Source organism: Meleagris gallopavo, chromosome 29, assembly GCF_905368555.1.
Source record: "Meleagris gallopavo chromosome 29, MGAL_WU_HG_1.1, whole genome shotgun sequence".
In the NCBI taxonomy this organism is placed as follows: Eukaryota; Metazoa; Chordata; class Aves; order Galliformes; family Phasianidae; genus Meleagris; species Meleagris gallopavo.
Window position 1 is genome coordinate 4,258,037 of NC_139432.1, and position 21,039 is coordinate 4,279,075.

The window sequence follows — 21,039 nt, forward strand, 5'->3', positions numbered from 1 at the left end:
TTCTGAAGCTGGGGATGGATTGGGGATGAACTGCTGATCCCCAGCTCTGTGCTGGGTCTGCCCCGTGTGAGACGGGGCTGTGAAGCAGTGGGTAGATGGCAGAAAACAGCTGAGAACAAAACGCAGACCTTTCACAACATGAGAGCTGTTCCCTTAAAGCTGGGCCCCAGTTCCACCCCTCAGCTTGCTGCAGCTCTGATCCCAGCACAGCAAGCTGCCTCTGCACGCAGGCTTTTCTGCTTTGTAAGGATATTCCTCTGGTAAGACAAGGCTTGGAAAATGGTCTTTATTGGTATTTATTTATAAATACAAACATAAGGAAGAGTCCATTCAGAGACGGATAATTGACTTAAAAGGACACTGTCAAGTAGTTTGAGCTACCTTACGCTGTTACCCTGTTTGAAAACAAACAAAGCTTTGGGTTCTATGCTCTGAGTTATCTCTTAAACTCAAACCTGTTAAAAGAAATCAGTCCGTCAGCTACACCCTGGCTCATAAATCAGTTTTGGCTCTCTTATGCCTCGGCGTGAGCCAAGTGCTCTGCCAGAGCTGTGCAAACAAACACCCATCACTGGTGGGACCCCTCGGCCATCATCTGCCACCCTGAAAACTGGAGAAAGGAGATCTGCAGGTGAAATACAGGAGCATGCTCACCGAGGAGAGAGAATCCACGGATTTGAATAAATAGAATGCATTAAAAGCCATCTATAGGAAAGGAATTGACAGTATCCTTTTAAACACAGCATACACTGGATTTCCTCCCACCTGTCAGTGCAGACGTTAAACGAACACCGACGGGTCGGGGAATCTGAGTTGGAGGGGAAGGGGAGACAGCTGCTGTGCAGCCCCGGGGGTGGCTTTGTCCTCAGGGCAAACCCGCAGCCAAAAGCTGCAATCCCTGGGGCCGCACAGGCAGCCCTCCCACATCAGCCTGCAGCAGGAAGGTGAAGCACCGCTCCCAGGGCTGCGGGCAGCTCAGCTGTACCAGACCCGCTCCTCTCAGGTGGGATCCATCCCATAAACGTCCCCTCTCCCTTCCATCCCGGGCTGCAGGCAGCAGGAACAGAGCTGTGACGGATCCCTCAGCTCATCCCCACCAACCTGCTCTGCTCTGACCACGCTCTGCCCCGTGGCACCCCTGCGTTCCGCCCCAGGAACGTGGAGCTGGCTGCGCCCCTCTGGGTCAACCTCACCCCAAACACCACCAGCACCACTGCTCCCAGCACACCCCGACTGCTGTCAGGGCACAGTGCGGCCTCTCTGCCTCCAGATGGTTCTTCCAGGGCAGCACTTACCTGTGGGCAATGCAGCAGAACTGCCCAGCGCTGCTGCACAACAGCTTGTCGCTGTGGCTGGCCCTGCTGCTCCTCCTGCTCCATGGGCACAGTGAGTCAGGAGCTCTTGAACCAGGACAATCAGCAAAAAGGTTCTGTGTTTATTTTCCTCATGGGAAGGGGATGAGGGATTGGAGGGAAAGGACAGCAGAAGCGCTGGAGCAGAGGCTATAGCTTGTCCCCTATAGCGAAGAGTTACTCTCATCACTGGGAGAAAACCTGGAATTCCAATCACTTTTTCCATTGCAGGCTCAGGCTGCCAGCGGTTAAAAAATGAGGATTTTTAAAATTTAAATGGGTTTCCCTAAACTTTTTTTGATTTGGTAAATCTCAAAGTTACCAAATGACAATCGGGAAGAAAAAAACCAGAACAAAACAAAAAAAAAAACCCAACCAAAAATCAAAAAGTGGGGCGTGGGAAGGGCAAAACCAGAGCCTGACGGTACAGATCCCCAGCTACAGCACAGCCACCTCTGGAGCCTCTGAGCTGGATGCTGAGGGACACAGAAGCAACAGATGAACCTCCAATGTGAGCATGCTCAGGGGGTCAGCAGGGATGGGAGCAGCGGGGCTCACATCTCACACTGCTGCTCCTCCATCCCCTCTCTCAGAAACGGACACACAACTTGGGGGCTGTCAGTTTGTTTCTTTGCTTTTGTTTTTTTTTTCCACCTGGACAATGGATGCAGGGATAAAGCACGTCCCTTCCTCTCCCTATTTCCAAGGATTGCAGTTACTTCTCTAACCTCTACAGCAGCAACAGTCGTTTTGGGTTTGCAAACATCTCCCCCTCCTCACCGCAATGACTTCGTCTGAGCATGCCCAGCAGGAATGGTTCAGAATTTTACCAATCCACCTACAGAAAAGCCAACAGAGCTCCAGCCCCAGACCGCAGAGTTCATCCGTCTGCTGGAACAGGTGGGGTGTGTATATGGATGTGGATGGGTGGCTACAGGGGCCGGCACCGCTGCCCGCTGGCTGCCCCTTGCAAACGACACTGCATCGCCCTCCTCGAAGGTACGGCTGTCCACCATCACTCTAGAGGTGTAATTAAATACTCAGTTTGCAGGGATGGCTGCTTCCAGTGTCATAGGATGATGCAACATCTGCAGAAGCGTTGTCGGCTGCCCCCGACCGATGGAGGTGGTGTCACCGGCGCGAAGTAGGCGTGGACTTTAATGTTGGGTAAATGGGTCTGGAAGAGAAACACAGCACATGAAGGGACAGCAGCACGGCATGAGCAGCGGGTAACCCTCCTACACAGCAGAGCTGGGTGCTTTTGGTTCATCGCTGTGAGCTGTGTGAGCGTCACAGCACAAAGCGCACCGCAGCGCACGGAGCAGGTGGGGGAGCGCTGCGCTGCACTGCTGGGTGCTGACACACAGCCCTGATCTACAAAAGCACTGCCAGGGGTGAGTGCTCATGGAATGACACTGCACACTGAGTCCCCTCTGCCTCCTGCTACCACCGAGCGGGCAGAGCAACAGGTGTAGAACGAGCAGATGGCCTCATGTTGCACCAGGGAGGGTCGGGTTGGATTTTAGGAACAATTTCTTTCCCAAAAAGCAGTCAGACACCAGCACAGACACCCTGGGGGTGGGGAGGGGGGGTCACTGTCCCAGGGGATGCAGCAGCACCGTGGGGACGTGGCACTGGGTTCGTGGCACGGAGGGGGTGGGTTGGATGCGGGGGTCTCAGAGACCTTTTCCAACCTTCACAATTCAGCGATTTCTTTTTTTCCCAATCACACTCCTTCCTGAAGAGTTAGGGCTCATCCCTAACATTCTGAACATTCTGAACGCAGGACTGCCACGCACTTTACAGGTGACGGCTCTCGGGATACTTTAAAGAATGAGCACCACCAGACCACAAAGAATTCGATGCCACAGCCCTCTCTCTTCCCCCCTGGAAGCCCCCAAGCCGCCCAGCTCCAGCCTCACACTCTTACCCTGAGTCTCTTGATCCCCGCCCGCGTGATCTGCTGGCAGTCGTACAGCTCTATCCTCTCCAGGCTGTGGCAGCTCTTCAGGTGCTCCAGGGAAGCGTCGGTGATCAGGGGGCAGTTGTCCAACTCGATCACCTCCAGGCGGTCGTGGGCGCAGGCGCCGTTCCCCAGGTGGCGAATGCCATCGTCTGTGATCAGCTCGCAGTGGGACAAACTCTGCACCCAAACAGAGGCTGTGAGCCCTCGGCAAGAGGCAGCCAACGCTCTGCTGGAGGCACCGGGGATGAGAGAGAAGCTGGCCGGTGCTCTGTAAGCACACGTGGGTGTTTGGCACAGATCTGGGCTCTGCGCACCGGAGCCGCTGCAAAGCTCCAGGTGAGGCAGCAGCGCCTGCGAGGGGGAATTTGTGTGGCTGAAGGGGAGCGGAGAGGCGGTGACAGGAGAGACCCAGGAGAGAGGGCGGCAGGCACTTACTGCAAGGAATGGGATAAATACCTCTGCTATCAAAGAAATCAGCTTTGTAAAATCTCTGTGGCCTTGAACATCATAGCCAGGGCTCTAAACACCTGCAGAAATAGAACGTCACCTGCTTTGTGCACTTCTGGGGGCTGCGTCCTAAAGGTCCTGGGAAAGGAAGCAGGGCTTGAGCTGGGGATGGCATCAGCCCGCAGTCCTGGGGGGGCACAGCTGAGGGGGAGAGCCCACGGACTGCACCCTGTGCCCTCCACCATGATGGCAACGAGGCAAAGCTCATGGGGGGGGGGAGGAACTGAGATGGAGACAGACTCGACTCCCAGAAACACAGCCCAGAAACACCGCCCCAGAGAAGCACTGCTCCCCGGGGCCTGTGAGCTCTGCAGCCCCCAGGTGCCCAGCTGTGTTAGAGGTGAGAAGGGCTCTGTTCCTCCACACAGACTGACAGCCACCTTAGGGACAGCTGTTGAACGGGGGGGGAAAACCCTGCCAGGAGCACCCAGCATCCCAGAACTCACTGCCTGGCAGCTGCGGGTGCCTGGAGGCCAACTACTGCCAGCAGCAGCAGAGGGACAACGGGTTCCTAAGGGTCAGATGTTCAGCTGAGTTCTTCATGACACGTCCACGAAGTCAGAGAGACAAACTCCCACAGGCAGTGCATGAAATCCCTCCGTTTAGAGGAAGAAAACACTGAGAGTGTCACTCTACTCACCAGAACCTGGAGCCGTGGACAGTGTATGGAGAGCTGGATTAGCGTGCTGTCTGTTATCTGCAAAAAGAACAGGGCCTCTTCATGCTGTGTGCTTTGCACGAGGACCTTTTGCCCACTCCCACCAAGGAACAAAGGCAAACAGGCGCCCAGTTTGCACCCCCCAAACCTCTCCACAGTGTCTGTATCTGAAATGCCTGTGGCTGAGTGCAGGAGGTGTTCAGATCCCTTCCACCAGGAGGGGCACAGCAGCATTTAGTCATACGAAATACAAAGAACTCATCTACAAAGGCAGCGTTTCCTCATCCAGATTCTGTACGATCTTTTTGCCCAGGATTCAAAGGGAAGCTCCACCTGGACACAACCTGCTGCTTTTTCACCACCTTTCTGCACTGCTGCCATTGTGCAATAAGTGAGGAACCAGCAGTGTGACCGCAGAGCAGCACCTCCTACCTGGACACACTCCTCCAGGTCCATTTTTTCAAGCTCGTGGCAGTTCTGGGAACAAACAGAGGAGTAAACACACCGAGTGAGTGCAAAGTTCAGGCAGCAAAACAAACACCTCCAACACAGACAGCCCTCGGCAGGAACAGAGGCTTTTCCCCATGGAATAGCAGGAGAGAAAAGAAAGTTTGCTGCTTTTCAATGAACACCATTAGAAGAAATCCAGCAAACGTCACTCATTTCAATGAGTTTTTGTTAATTCATAGAAAGAAAAGGAGGTTAAACGCAGGGTCGGTCACGTGGAGCACAGTTCAACCCTGAACAACAACCAACGTTTGGTAATGGTGATGCACCCAACGTCGCCCTTCGTTGGCTCTGAGGTTGTGGGACTGCACAGCACCACACTGCACACACACTGCCTCCCCCCCACACCACACCAAGCTGTGTTCAGAGAGAGGGGCACACAGGAAGCAAAGCTTTCCCTTTTGTGAAGCAGCACTCACCCTGGCCAGAGTCGTGAAGCCCACATCTGTCAGCTGGGAGCACCTGGCGACCTCTAATATTCTGCACAGAAAGAATGGAGAGTGACTGTGGTGGAGATCTGCCTTCAGAGAGCCACCTACACTACCTGAGTATGAGAAACACCTGAATGCACAGAAACACCCCAACATACAGAAATCCGGGCGTGAGGAACAGAACTGAATCACAGCAAAGTCCTCCAGGAGGAACCTGCCCTGATAAAAAGGTTTTGAGCAGAAAGCAAGAGGCTGTGGAGGTGGGAGCCCATCTGCCATGAAATCCCAATGAGAAGCCTGCCATCATCACACCAGGAGGAAAAAGTGGTGTTTAAATGTGTTCTCAGCACAGAACTGACCTGACCTCAACTGTTTTCCATTAAAAAATATGTATATAACAAAGCAGACATAGGCACACACAGGTTTAAAGAAAGACTGCTGCAGCACAGCACCACGGCACGGAGCTCTCCTCCCACTGCTCTGATTGAGAAAGCAGAGCTTGGTGCAACCAGGAGCAGCTCCAGCAGCACCAGGAGCAGACTTAGTGCAACCAGGAGCAGCTCCAGCAGCATCAGGAGCAGACTTAGTGCAACCAGGAGCAGCTCCAGCAGCATCAGGAGCAGACTTAGTGCAACCAGGAGCAGCTCCAGCAGCAGCCCCAGCACTGAGCAGCCCCACGCAGCCCTCAGCTCTGCACCAAGGCTTACCTGAGCCTCGGGCAGTTCTGTCCCAGGGCGTTCAGGATGGCATCTGTAATGTTGCAGCAGCCCGAGGCACACAGCGACTGCAGCTTGTGGCATCCTCTGCATATTGTAATGAGACCATCATCTGTTATTTGCTACAAGAAAAACAACAACACCATCACAAGGAATAACAGAGGAGTGGAGGTGTGCCGCGCTGCGTGTTTTCCTCTTGGGTTTCCAACCAGGAACGTAAGTGATGCCACGCTGTGCTTCTCAAAATGCATTCAGCCCTGCAGCCCGGGGCTGCTGCCCTGCTCTGCCTGCAGCAGGCACACAGTGTGCACACAGCCCACCCCAGCCACCTTTAGGGTGCAAACAGACATTTGTTCTGGCACTGCCTGGAATCCTGCACACAGAACTGCTGCTCTTGGAGCAGTGCAGGGCTGGCTGAGCACCGCCAGCATTCCAACCCCACGGAAAGAATGCTTCCAGCACAGGAGCTCAGCAACCCTGCAGGCAGGGCAAGGAGAAAAACGCTTCCACCAAACCCAGCGCTGCTCCTGGGGCTTACGAGCACTCCCAAAAGCCTGTTTCAAATCAGCTACTTTTAAAAGGCTTGGCAGTGCACAGCTGTGTGCACCACGGCCACGTGCTGGGAGCACGGTGCGGTACTTACTAAGCACGTCTGGAGGTTTAATGTCACCAATTCAGGACAGTTTGCACCAATGTATTTGAGAGCTTCGTCCTCGAGCTGGGAAGAGAAATCAGAGAGTGAAGCAACGCTGCAATGCTTGAAGCAGCCCTCCAAAGAAAGATTTGGGGACAACGAAACGCAGGGATGGGGTGGCTGTGTGGGAGGAGGGCAGTGCCACTTCCACTGCTGCAGGAATGGAGTGCAAAGACCCACAGCCCTCTGCCGACTGAGGGAGAGGCACCCAGGCACACACATGGCAGGAACAAAGCGAGCAGTGGGGTCACAAACCCACCCCAGGAACCAGGGCTGTGCTCTGCCAACGAAGGCCACAAGTGGCACCGCGTCTATATGGCAACAGGGGAGCTCTCAAAAAAATAAAGAGTATTATTTCAGTTTGAGGAGCACCAACACACCCAAGGTTCCTTAGGATGATTAAAAAAACAAGCTTGCTATTCTTAAATCCATAAGAACAGATGGCAAAGCAATTGATTACGAGGATGTATTGCCATCAATATTACTCGTGGCTCCGTAAATGATGAGAAACTCAAGCTGTTCCTACGACCTGAGCCCTCCAAACAGGCTGAGATGCTACCAGCTCCAGCCTTCACGGCCGTTTGTGTGACACATGAGTGTCTCCCTGCACACACACCACGTGTCAGTGCTGCCCTTATCATGGTCACCCTTCAGGACTCGGCGTCCTTGCATTGAGAAATGTGCTTTTTGTACCTACAGCAGTTTATCTATAGGCAGCAGATGGAAATGGCAGTGACTCATGCTTGAGGAACGCACACCCCAAGAACAAAATAAATGCAAAACACAGAGCCTGGGCACCAGCAGCAGTTTGGCCCGGCTGCCAGGTCTACCCAGCAGGTAACCCCAGCCCCAAGCCGAGCTGCCCGCTGCTCTGGGACAGCTTTCAGCCCGCTGGGATCACTGCTGCTCTCCTTTCCCAAGGCTGAGACTGAGATGTGACAAGGAGCAAACCAAGAGGCAGCTGCAGGAGCCGGCAGGGCGCTCACACATCCCAAGGGAGCAGCAGCAGTCCCTGCCACCCACAGCCAGCCCAGCAGGGACCAGCCAGCCGTTGTCCCTGGGTCCCACTGCCCCATACCTGTGTGCAGCCCTTCAGGGACAGCGCTTTGAGGCCCCCGCAGCCCCTCACCAGAGCCTGGACGCCATCCTTGGTCACTTGGTCACACCAGGAGATGTTGAGCTGCTCCAGCAGCGGGCAGCCCTCGCTGGAGTGGTGAGAGGAAAAGGCTGGAAGCTTTTGGCTTTGTGTTAGAAGGAAATCCTTCAAGCCAGAATCCGGGAAAACCCCATTTCTGAGCAGCACCTGCACCCCACAGCAACGGGGCCCCTCTACCAATGCTCAGAGCCCACAGGGGCAGCAGCAGGAGCTCTGAGCAGGGCCAGCCCTGAACGCTGCACCCCATTCAGACACCTCCTGGCTCCTGCACAAGGACAGCACAGCCCGTGTGCATTCTGCACCTCAACACACCCTCAGCCATAACCCAACCCTGATTTCCACCAGCAGCTCCCATCCAGGTGGACTTCTGCAGCACAAACCTGCCCACGTGAAATTAGGGATGCAAATGAAGAACCCCAAGGGGGGCTCCAAGTATTTTCACGGAGCTACAAAGATAATTTAACCGTTCAGTTATTCCTTCAAATCTGCCTTTTCCTTTTGGTGTCCAGACTAATCCTCAGATTATGGCCCCTGTAATGCTGTTTTCTTGTGTTTCATTGCTGGGACATCAGTTGAAATTTTTTTGGTAACACCTCAGCCCCTCTTGTTCCCTTTGGGAGTTTTGTGCCTCCCAACACCTCCCACCAAAGTCTGCCTTTCCCTTCCTTTCCCTTCCTTTCCCAGACCACTCAGCCATGCCACGCAGCACATTGGGCAGCGCTGTGTCTCCTAAGCAGTTCAGAAAGACAAACAGTCACACGTTCACCTCCCAGCTATGTAAACACTCAGCAGCACCCTGACAGAGCAGGAGCTGGCTGGAAACACAGGAGGAGCATTTAAGAAAGGCAGGGTGACTTTTTGGGTTCACCTCCAAATCCTGAACGCAACGTAACACTTCTGCTAACAACCAGCAGGGCAGATAGGGCCAGCTGGAAACCCCAAAGCCCCGCAGGGATCTGAACTCTGCACAGCCACAGCTCAGCTCCCATCTCCTCCGCAGGTCCACCATCAGCCCCCTCTGCCCAGCACCTTTGGGTCAGGTCGGCCTCGTCCTCCTACCTGAGTGCCTTCAGGGACAGGTTGGTGATGGAGGTGCAGGATGCCAGGTCGAGGTGCCGGAGTTTGGAGCAGAACTTACTGAGGCTGGTGCACGTGCTGGAGGAGAACACACAGAAAACAGCAGCGTGATGGGTTTAACCCGAGCCCTGCACACTCCTCGTGATGCACAGCACAGAAAGGGACAGGGGGGAAACAGAGAGGAGTTGGCACTCACGCATCTGTGATTTTGGTGCAGCCGTTCAGGTTCAGCACTTCGATATTCCTGCAGTTCTGTGCAAACGTCCTTTAGGAAAGGAAAGGCAAAACACAGCTCTTGTCAGCCAGTGGGTTTCCCAGCGTTCTGCTGCGTTTAGTGAGTGCAACAGCTACAAATCGACCGGACGGGCTCAAGTAAAAGAAACAAAGACAGAACGAAATAGACAATTTGTGTTGGCCCATAACTCGCCCTGGGATCACCCACTCTTTGTCATTCAGCCCTGAGGACAACATCACGATGTGAAGGTGAGATGATCAGTGAGAAATGCAGACATCACTGCTCTGAGTGCTTTATGTCAGTCACAGCACTGTGGATCCTTGCTCTGCTGCCCCCAAAGCCCACCCCCATGGGCTGCAGGGCCCCTCTGTGCCGTGGCTCTACCTCAGTGCGTTGTCCCCAACTCCCTGGCAGCCACGCAGGCTCAGCTTCCTCAGGAACCCCCCGCACCTCTTCGAGATGTTCTCCACCACTCGGCCCTGGTGAGGACAGAAGGAGCCACGTTAACATCCCAAAGAGCCCACAGCACCAATGGAGAGTTCTGTACCTTAAGCAGTTTGTTATTCTAGCTGAAACGGCACTCGGAGAACAAAGCGCCGTCAGCACAACCTGCAGCAGGGAGAGGGGAACCATTCAGCTTCTGAAGATGGACAGAGCACAGCCCACAGGGCAGGGATGGAGCTCGGGTGGCTCTCAGGGCTGCAGGCAGGCTGCAGGTGGGCTGAGCAGGGAAAGCCTGAGAGAACACGGGTACAGCGTGCAGCAATCCAGCTGCTGCCCCCTGCTTCATCCTATGGCTGCTCCCCACAGAGCAGGAACCCCTCTCCATCCCCCAAGCACTGGGAGGCACCGAGGAGCCCTGCAGCACTGAAGATGTTTTCCTAAAATCTTTTTCCAATCGGGCAATCAATCAATAATCCAACACCAGGCCGGGCCCAACGTCATGCACAGCTGGAAGTGGGACAGCAGCTCCACCGCAGCTGTGCGTCTCAGGTCATCTGGTGCCCACCTCTATGGGATGTGCAACAGCTGGGGGCACAGCTGGGGAACATCTGGGGCTCCGGAACAGCTGAGTCTGCCCTATGGCTCCAGGAAGGGCTGAAACAGGACGAGCATCTCCGCAGCTCCTCTAGCAAGCCTATGAGTTCCTACCCTTCAACAGGAGGATCTGAGTAAGTTTGACTACAGGTGAAGTTTGTGTCAGAGGACGGAGTGACACAGCTTTAAAGCAAACATAATTTAGGCCACCGTTAAGCCCAGCAGGTACCTTGGGGTTCCGTGCCATGCATGGCAGTGTTTTGTCTTAAAAGGGGAATTTGGTGCTCATGGAGGAACACATCTGACATAGGGCAAACGTTCACAGCTCCCAGAAGGTGAGCACTCCCTCTCTGCCCCACGGAGAGGGCAGCTCTGGCTGTGGGATGCAATGCTTTCATGGGGGAGAAGGTGCAGGGCACCTGGGTGATAAGGATCTGTTATCAGGAACAGCCATCACAGCGTGTGCTGCACAGCGTGTGCTTCCTGCAGCACGAGGGGCTGAGCCCAGCCCTGCAGGGACAGCACAGACAGCTTTAACTCCTTCCTCCACAAACACCATCTGCACCTCCCCACTCACCCACACTGCTGTTACCATCCACCTGATGCCACTCTCTGCACAGAGTCAGAACGAGACGCTCCTTACCTCTAAAAGGTTTTCAAGGGAATATAAATTTCCCAGGAAGAAAAGAGGGGTTTTGGTGCTGTGTTGGGGTCTCCTATCCCTATAAATGCAACTTCACTGTTTGAAAAACAACTGACAACAGCACCCACTGCTCCTCAGCACCTCATCCTGTCGGTGCCACTGAGACCACATCCAACAGATCAGAACAACAGCAAGGGAGCTTTCCTAAACACTGCACCTATGGGGAAGGGCTCTGACCCCAGGCAGCCTCCCCAGGACTGCAGGTTTGGGTACTGGAGATAGGGAAGATGTGCAAGCCATGCTCCAGAAGCAGCACAGCTCTCCCAGCAGCACAGCTGCTCCACCTCTGCCTTCACAACGTCCCTCCTATTGCCATCCTTTATGCTTTGATACAGATATGGAATTCCATCCATTTTCAAAAGCTGAATGGGTTGTGAGCCCATAACGACTCCCCGGGGCCACGAACTGAAATTAATGATTTCTGTCTCCGGGGAAGGCAGGAAGGGCTGTGCTGGGAGCATTAATCCATGCTAGGCTGTAATTACATTTCAACAAGAAAAATGGGTTTGTATGTCACTTAATTATACCTCAATATCCCTCTGGAAATCAAACAGGTCAATTCGCTGCCAGTTACTGCCATCCAGGGCCAGAACATTCCATGCCTTTATTGGAGGAAGAAACGTAAATGTCTGGTTAATATGAAAAATACCAACAACCCGACAGGGGGGACCCAGTTACAGCCTGTTCCTTTTAGAAACAACCGTTCTGCCTCAGATGGCAACACAACAATTAGAGCCAATGAGAACAGCTCGGTCAGTGCTCATTGTGAGCAGTGTGTGGGACCTCAGAGCCCAAGGAACCACCAGCAGGTCTGGGTTGGATGGGACCTCAGAGCTCAAGGAACCACCAGCAGGTTTGGGTTGGATGGGACCTCAGAGCCCAAGGAACCACCAGCTGGGTTGGGTTGGATGGGACCTCAGAGCTCATGGAACCACCAGCTGGGTTGGGTTGGATGGGACCTCAGAGCTCATGGAACCACCAGCTGGGTTGGGTTGGATGGGACCTCAGAGCTCAAGGAACCACCAGCTGGGTTGGGTTGGATGGGACCTCAGAGCCCAAGGAACCACCAGCTGGGTTGGGTTGGATGGGACCTCAGAGCTCATGGAACCACTAACAGGTTTGGGTTGGATGGGACCTCAGAGCTCATGGAACCACCAACAGGTTTGGGTTGGGTGGGACCTCAGAGCCCAGGGAACCACCAGCAGGTTTGGGTTGGATGGGACCTCAGAGCCCAAGGAACCACCAGCAGGTTTGGGTCGGATGGGACCTCAGAGCTCATGGAACCACCAGCAGGTTTGGGTTGGATGGGACCTCAGAGCCCAGGGAACCACCAGCTGGGTTGGATGGGACCTCAGAGCTCATGGAACCACCAGCAGGTTTGGGTTGGATGGGACCTCAGAGCCCAAGGAACCACCAGCAGGTTTGGGTTGGATGGGACCTCAGAGCTCATGGAACCACCAGCTGGGTTGGGTTGAAGCCCCCCATCCTGCCATGGGCTGATTGCCTCCACCAGGTCAGGTGCCCAGGGCCCACCCATGGCCTCAGGCACCCACAGCTCTAGGGCTGTCCCACCCCCATCTTGCCCATGCTACCAGCAATCAGTTATTTTACCCTTAGTAAACCAAGAAGGTTTACAGCACAGTGCCACATTCAAAGTTGTCATTACGTCAGCAAAGTAAGCAGCTGAATCTCATCACAGCCATCAGTCCATCATTAAGAAAGAGTGCACCAATGTTTGTGCATAGGCGTATTTTCATAGCACACCCATTGAGAGCACCGGGCTGCATCTCCACACAACAGCAGCTCTTGTGCAAGCCAGGCAGGCTTACACCAGCAGAGAGAACTGTGAGAGCCCATTGACTCCCTGCATTATAAACCTGTTATGGGTGTTTGCTCTAAGGTCTGGTTATTGCCAAAAGGACGCCCAGCAGCTCCAGAGGAAAGGGCACTTATCAGTGGGTGCAAATCGCATTTCACTGTGTGATGGAGGGAACACAGAGTGCTGCAGCTCTGCACCGACTTTACAAAGCAGCAGTTGGAGCAGTCAGTGTGCAAAGCTCCCCATCGCAAAGCCCCGTGTGGATGCTGGGGGGCCCTGCAGCAGGAGGAGGTTCTTACCCTGGAGACCTGAGCACAGCGACACAGAGTGACCACGTCCAGGAAAGAGAAAATTCTGCAGTGGAAATGGAAAAAGAGATCTTTGTGGTTATCTGCATTTACGAGGCAGAACATGTGGGAGACAAAGGGAGGAGGAAAAAAAAAAAAAAAGGGTTGGAGAGAGCAGTAATTTCCTGATAACGCAGCATCCATGGGGAGCTCTGAGAACCAGCATTGCCCCACTGCCCCAAAAACTTCAACTTCTCACCCAGCCCTCCCTTGGATTAAATGCTATTTGTGTGCGCCACTGAGGCTGCATTCAGTGCACAACAATACAAGGAAAGCTGAGGGAAATGAGAGAAGTGAGGGAAAATTCCTACTTTTACCCCAGATTCCCACCAGAGGAACACAAAAACCCACCCCAAGTCCACGGGAACAGCAGCTAAGCCAATAACGGGGCCCGATTTCTGCGCTTTCATAAAAATCACTTTCTCCATGGAAATCCCAAACTATTAATAACCTCCTCATCCTCCTGTCAGTGCTTTGGGTCCTGGCCCAACTCCTTCCTGCTTCCTGCTCCTCCCTTCCCAGCCTACGCCCAGCACAGGGGATGCCAACACGGCACCGCACGGCCTCCCAGTGCAACACCTGGGAGCTCCACCAGGGCCCTGGGCTCCTCCTTTTGGGGCTGCAAACCTTTCTGCCCGCTCCTCATTTCGGGGATTCGCACCCCTCTGCCCTCCTGCTCCCCGCCCTTCCCCTCCAAGCCTTGCGCTCATGGACAGAGCCTGGGGAGTCTGCCTCCGAAAGCCCTCGGGGAGCATTGCTCTGTGTTTTCTGCACTGCTCTGACGCTGGCTCAGGAGTGGAGCAGTGACTCAGCACACCCAGCCTCACACACTGCTCTCAGCAGCGGCCGTGGCTCCGCTCTGCACTTCGGTCAGTTCAGCCTCAGCCATTGGCACAGCCCCAGGAGAGCAGCAGCACGGCTCCATCCCGCAGCACAGCGCTGAGCTGAGCTCCTGGGAGCAGAGCAGGGACGCAGCAAAAGCCCAAACCCCAGCAGGAGCTGCCCGTGGGGCTCAGCAGCCGCTGAGCTACAGCCCTCCTTCACCGCAGCTACAGCGTGGGATGAGCGCCGGGTTTCTTCCCAGCGACCTGCATGGGGTACAATAAAGCAAAGGGAACCTCTGTGTTCACCCGAACTCAGCCCAAGGGAAGCCAACCTGGTGAGTGGCACTGGGGGCGGAAGGGATCCTGCACGGCACTCAGCTGAGCAGCTCTGGGTGCTCTCAGTAAGAGCGGGACACCAGAATTCCTGCTGGATCATCCCAAGGCAATCCCACCATCGGATGGGGATGGCAGGGGACGGCCGAGTGCTCCCAGCTGGGACTCAGACAGCTCTGGTGCTGCACCAGGTGAATTATTTCATGGTGAAGCAGCTCAGCACGGTGAGGACGGGGCTTTGCCTCCCAGCCTGGCTCTGGCTTCTGACATCCAGAATGCGATGCAGCCAGGACACTTTTCAGCCCCTTCATCCATCGGGGATTGCCTGGGACTCCTCGCTTTCCCACTGCAGCCAGCTGAGGGTCAGCAACTCTCTAGCAGCAGGGAGCTGGGAGAGACTCAGCCAGGAGCGGGAGCTCCTAACCCAACCATAACCCAGGCAGGACCTGAGGGGTCCAGGGAGGGGCTGGCGAGGTTCTGGAGCCCCCCACACCCCTCCCACACCCAGCCCAGCTCCCAGGCAGGGAGCCACTGCTGGAGCCACACATTTCTGGAGCTCAGGGTGGGACAAAGGCCACTGTTCCCCTCTTTCACATCCACCCCCTCTTTATTTTGCTCAAGCACAGCTTTCTTCCTTTGCAACCACATACATGAGGCATCGATGCCATCTGCAGAATGAACAAACTGGGGAACAAGGCACCACGCTGTAGTGCTGCTCAGACACACACGTCTTTGTCTCACAGACAGTGACACATTTACAGGAGATTCCTGCAGATAAACGCATCCAAGTTTCTCTTTCAAAGGCTGCACTGTCAATCCACGCTGATTAATTTGCACAGTATGCTAACAGTGGATTCCAGCTCTCAAAACCATTACGTATGAACCTTAACGTTTATAAACTCCATCTCCTCCTATTGCCCAGGTGCCACGTGTGGCACAGCAGTGACACGGGGACACCAAACCACCCCCACCTCCTCGTCCCACTGACTCCCAGTGCTCCCCGTGATGCTGCCCCTCTGTCCCCATCCCAACCACATCTGCTCCCCATCCCACTCCCCTCCCTGCCTGCTGGCTCGGAGTGCCACACTGCTCTCTCCATCCACTTTCACTAAGGACCCCGTCCAGCCCTACACCTCTCCCATCCACAAAACAGGCACCCAGCAAATCAACTCTCAGCACAAAGCGTCTCTTTGCTTCTCTTTGCTTGCAGGACCTGAGCCTGCCTGGTGCATCACACATGGAGCACTGAGCCGGGGAGGATCTTACCGCAGCAGCAGCTCTTTGGGAAGCTTCTTGTTGATCACAGCTTCATCATTGTTTGAGAACATCTGCAACAAGAAGAACAGCAGCAGGTTGGCCACGCATTTTCCTTATGGAAACAAAACCCGCTGCAGGGAGGGAGCCGCTGGGACCAATGTGCTCAAAGGAAACTCTGTGCATATGTTACCAGACTCCCAGGAGGGACCATCACTGGATGGAACGCTGCACCCAACGCGGACCCTCTGTGGGTCGCTGGGGGAAGGGTGGATGGGAGATGCTCAGCACCCCGTCCCGACCCTGCACAACTGCTTCCAGCCACGGGAAATTGAGTAATCAAAAAGTGAGCTGCAATCATTAGAGGGTAAATAACACATTCTGGAATTTGTTTTTAAGCAAGGAAAGGTGGAGGGCCAACAACTGCCATTATAAATTAGGGATTACAAGCACAGCTGCATGCTTTGCCTCTTACATCCCCACCCAGCCCTCACGGAGATGTGTCACAGATCCACCTCCCCAGCTCAGAAGGAACCTTTTGCTGCTCCGAAATGGAAGAATCAGAAACATCAGCACCCTGGCCGTGCTGCACCCCAGTGCGCTTTGGGTATGGGCTCAGCTCTGCTCCCAGCAGAGACGCACAGAGCCACAGTGGGAGCAGGGAACGTCCCCACAGGGCGCAGAGCAGCAGCTGTCTGTGCACACGGGGCTTCCCTGCAGCCATGGCTGTGCAGGGATGCCGCCGAGCCCCGCTGCTGCTGTGTGCACCTCTGTGGCACCACTGACCCCGGTGTGACTAAGCAGGGAGAGAAGAGAATCAGCTCCTGACCGGCCAGGCTGATTATGGGCTTAATATCCCTAAAAATAGCTGCGTGTGTGATTTACCCAACGTGCACCACCAGATCGCTGCTTCGTCCGCCTTGGAGCAGCTCTGTGTGGAGGGATGGGGTGAGGAGCTCCTTCCTGCAGCCATAACAAAGTCAGAGGCAGCCAGCCCAGCAGCGGGAGCAGGGGCACGCTGAGATGGAGCAGCCCAGAGTGGCACAGCTCTCCCACTGTCCCCTGCAGAGGGCACGCAGTGCCTCACGCAAACCACACACGGAACCCAATGGGAACCACAAGGATCGCCCGTGCTGCCACCAAACGCAATTCCGAGCAGCCCTTATTTCGTGTTTTTTATTTAACCCAGTATTTTTGTGTCGTTTTTGAGCTCCATCGAAAGCCCCCAAGGTTTGGCCCATAGGGCGTTTCATCACCTATCACAGATCTGATTCAAAGCGGTGCTGCCTCTTTTCCACGGCCTCCAGCTGTGTGTGAGCACTGCTGTGCTGGGTTCACATCCGGCTCTGACAGCCACGATGATGATGATGATGATGATGGTGGTGGTGCTATGGGCACAGATCCTCACGGATACGTCCTCACCCCACTGCAATGGGTGTGGGATGGCCCAGGTGGGACCGGCTCTGCTGCGCGTCGCATCAGCTTTCCCAATGCAGTGACTCAAGTGCAATCCCAGGCAAGGCGATCCGGCAGTGAAAACAGTAATTAGGCACTACAGCCAGGGCCCCAATTAAGACTGGTATCTAAACCAGCACAAGGCACTGCGACAGGCAGGCCAGCCCTGTGCCTGTTGGGCAGGCTGCAAGGCACGGCACGGCTCTGCCAGGCACAACCAAACCCCACCGTGGCACAGGGCTGTGTTGGGAGGTCAGGCTGAGCATCCGAAGAGCAGCCAGGCAGCAGCACGGTGGGGACTCACTGCGCCCAGAGGTGTCCCAGCACGTGGGGATGTGGCGCTTGGGCACAGCGGGACGGACCAGGGTTGGCCACGGGGGTCTGAGGGGTTTTTTCTGACCTTAACGACTGTGGTTCTCCCCCCTCTCTTGCCCAACGATCCCAGCTGGGAACAAACAGCCCACACTTGCGACACAGGCAGCTCCTGCAGGTGACACGGCGAGGTCCAACAGCCGCTCATTTAATCCACGGCTCTTAAAGCTCTCCCTAATTACAGCGGGGCACAAAGCACCGGGAGGCCGAAACCCGCCCCAACCCCGCTGAACAAAAGGATGCAAATGAAAAGCAGCCCAGGTTGGTTTCCGTGCTGATAAAGAGAAGGCAGCTCGTTTCCCAAGGCGCTGCTCCCCAAACATCACCTGCCCCACAGCACGGAGGGAAGCACCGAGCAGCCGAGCTGCACCCGACCCTCCTGCAGCCCCCAAACCCCCCCAGCCCTCCCCGGGTGTTTGCAGCTCAGCTGCCCAACGAGTGCCACAGGTGGAGCACAAGTTATGTTCAACCACTCCTTATCTCCACTGCTCTGCAGATGGATCTGTAGGAACTTTGGTTACTTCTCTGCTGCTTTCAGGAGCGCGGGCTCACAGCAGAGCATGGCACGAGGCAACAGCAAACACAATGGGGACAACAAACAGGAGAGCAGGGAAACGCTCAGCTTCCGCCCCCCCCACCCCAACTTTGGGCACCGACCGCCCTCCCCACTGCCCCCCCCCCCCCCACCTCCCTGCTGTAGGAGAGCTGCTCTGACCCACGAGCCCCACGCTGCCTTCACCTCTTTCTCTTCTCTTTTGCTACACGTCAGACACGACGGGTTCTGCTCCGTTCCTTCTCTCCCAGCAAGCAGAGGCTGTGGGATGCCCAGTTACAAACCCTGCTCCTGCTGCGTCCCTCTGCTCACACTGCCACAAAGCCCAGACTGGAGCACAGCAAACAAAGAGCCCCAAAACGGAAGCACGGGAAGCACGTGGAGATGGGAGCCCTGCACTCCAGAATGAGATTAGGGAAACTGACATTACTCTGAATGCGGACGGGACTCATTACTAAGAGGCAATTCGATTCTGGAGCATTTTGAGCTTCCCATCCTGCTCACAGCTTACCTCGTCCCAGGGCAGCCCTGAAGTCAAGCGAGCCCCAGAGCTGCGCCAGCCTGGTCAGAGTCCTCCCAAAGTCAGCACCCTAAATCCCAGCTGAGGATGCTTCTGTCCCAAGGATGGAATCTGCACAGCTCCCACTCCCTCCCACACCTTTTCTTTTTCCACAGCACAAACTGCCCCATAAATGCTCCGCAGCCCAATTCGGCTGCAGTTAATTGGAGGTTTCGAAGGCTCCCGCAGGAAGCCAGGACGGCTGCTGCTGGTTTTTTTTTTTTTGTGTGTGTGTGTGTTTTGTTTTGCTTTTGTTTGAGGATGTAGTGGAGACTTACACGTATTGCTCACAGCCTGGAAATAAAACAGCTGTAATTACTCCGGGCTGACGACGTGGCTCAGCGCATCGCAGGGCAGAGCTGCTCACACTCCCAGCCCCAGGCCTGGTACCCAGCACTGCTCCTGGGTCTGTGCCACCACAGCAGTGGGAAACAGCTGCTCTGCTCTGAAAACAGCATGGGGGGGGGTTTGAGCACTGGGGGGGTCTGAGTGCCTGAGTTATGTGCACCCCAGGCAGGTGTGTGTGGTCAGAACAGGTGCAAGAAGCGATGGGAACCAGGGGCTGGAGCAGCTCAAAGCAGCTCCACTTCTGTCCTCCCCTCCTCTGCCCTCTCACCCGTTGTCTCTGGGAAGCTCAGAAACCCCACGTGAAATCCAGATCACGATCTGCTCCAGATTAAACCAATGCCACTGAAAATTCAGAGTCAATCTGGGCAAAGCTCGCCTTTTTGTTTGCTTTGTTGGGTTATTTCCTCTTTGTTGTCCACACGTTCAGGACAGGCTGTGCTGGGCTGGGACTCCACAGCTCCTGCTCTCCCTTAATACAACCCCCCACTCGTGCTGCACACACAGAATCCACGCACACCCAGCAGCAAAAGGCGCTCAGCCCATCGCCCACCACCCCCCTCTGTGACTCCAATAAGAACCGATGAGGACCCCCCCCCCCCCCCCAGCAGCGCCTCGCTCAGCAGATTTCTGCTCCATTGTCCCTCATTGTCCCCACGTCACATGAAACAGCGGCTCTTTGTCAACAAACAGAGCTCTGGAAGCAGCACGGCGTTGTCCGGAAGGTGCCACCAACTCCAGCTGTGCACCCTTCCGACCGAAGGGGGGAACGTTTCAGCCTTTGGGCCCCAAACAACCGCGGCACAAAGGGTTTGTTTAAAGGTGAGGAGCGCTCAGCTCTCCCCAGGGCAGATTTGGACCCGTGGGAGGGAGAGGGGGGGTCAGGGCTGTCAGTGCGCACAAACCTCACTGCTCTCAACGCAGCCGAGATGGGAAAGGCCCGCGGGCGCAGTTTGGGTGATGGCTGTCAGCACAGACCCCCCCCCGGCCCCCACCATCACCATCTGAGCATCTCGCTTAGCGAGCCGTGCGGGAGGGGCGCAGGGGAAACAACGCCTCTTATTTTACTACCTCTTGTGACCGAAGGAAGGGGAACAACAACACAGCTCCGGCCCACGACCACCCCCAACCAAAATTAAAACCAGAATAACAAAAGAAATAAATAAACCCGCAGCGCTCCCCCCGCAGCGGACGGGATCCGTCCCCGCAGCGCAGCCCCGCACCGCCCCCCCCGCAGCCGTCACACCGCACCGCGGAAGGCCGCGCCGCCCCGCACCGGGCTGCAGCCCGCCGGATCCCCCCGGGTTGCGGGTGGAACGGAACCCCCCGCCCCCCCCCGCCGGACCCCCCTCCAGGCAGCCCCGCTCCCCCCGGCCCGCGCCGTCTCCCCCCGCCCCCCGACCCCGCAGCCCCCCGGGCCGCGGCCTCACCTCGAAGCGGCTCTTGGTGACGCCGTTCATCTCCCTGCGCATGGCGAGGGGTGCGCGGGGGAGGGGGGGGGGCTGGAGGGGAGACCCGGCCGGGGCCCGGTGTGAGCCGAGCTCCTACGGCCTCAACTTCAACCCCAAACAAAAACACGGGGCACCTGCCAACAACGCGCGCGCTCATTGGTCGGCGCCGGGGCACGGCTGGTGCTGCGGCGGGGGGGAGGGGGGAGTGCGAAGGGAGGAGAGTGCGCGGTTCTCATCGCCCCCCCCCCCAAAACCTCCCACCCCCCCCCGGTGCCCACCTACCCCGCAGAGCGCCGTCGCGCCCATCGCGCCCAGGTGCTGCCGGGGGGCTTTGGGGGGGGTCCCCACCCCTTCCCAGTACCGGGGGCCGCGGGGTGCCCCCCCCCCACGCACAGACACCCCCGGGGGAGCGCTGCAGCCTCGACGCGCCCCGCCGCACCGGGGGGCTGCGATGGGGGGGGGCCGTGGGGGGGTTCCCGGGGGCAGAGCCCCCCAGCCCGCGCTTCCCTTCCGGGAGGAGCAGACGGGGCGCGGGAACCGGCCAATGGCGCGCCGAGTTGACGCCGCGTCACAGTGACGTCATTCGCGCGGGAAAATCGAGCATGGCGGAAAGCGCCCCCTGCCGGCAGCGCCGCCGCCCGGGGTCGCGTGTGAACCGTGAACGCCGTTCACCCCCCAGACGCGGAT

General features: G+C 56.3%; 1 protein-coding gene across 3 annotated transcripts; it reads right to left on the bottom strand.

The window, feature by feature from the left end:
• Positions 1 to 272: 272 nt before the first annotated feature.
• FBXL20 (F-box and leucine rich repeat protein 20) lies at positions 273 to 20,882 on the bottom strand. 3 transcript variants are annotated; one of them, XM_085211274.1, is made up of 15 exons: positions 20,635 to 20,882; positions 15,630 to 15,691; positions 13,159 to 13,213; positions 11,568 to 11,642; positions 9,684 to 9,778; positions 9,261 to 9,329; positions 9,047 to 9,142; positions 7,910 to 8,036; positions 6,781 to 6,855; positions 6,129 to 6,259; positions 5,410 to 5,470; positions 4,916 to 4,960; positions 4,466 to 4,522; positions 3,283 to 3,495; positions 273 to 2,529 (listed from the first exon to the last, which is right to left on the bottom strand). In XM_085211274.1, exons 1-15 carry the CDS (start codon positions 20,656 to 20,658, stop codon positions 2,422 to 2,424), a joined length of 1,293 nt encoding a protein of 430 aa, XP_085067400.1. In that variant the 5' UTR covers positions 20,659 to 20,882; the 3' UTR covers positions 273 to 2,421. The 3 variants fall into 3 exon arrangements, with proteins under 3 accessions (XP_085067400.1, XP_085067399.1, XP_010722900.1); XM_085211273.1 differs by lacking the exon at positions 20,635 to 20,882 and adding an exon at positions 20,332 to 20,486; XM_010724598.4 differs by lacking the exons at positions 15,630 to 15,691; positions 20,635 to 20,882 and adding an exon at positions 13,558 to 13,689.
• Positions 20,883 to 21,039: the final 157 nt, after the last annotated feature.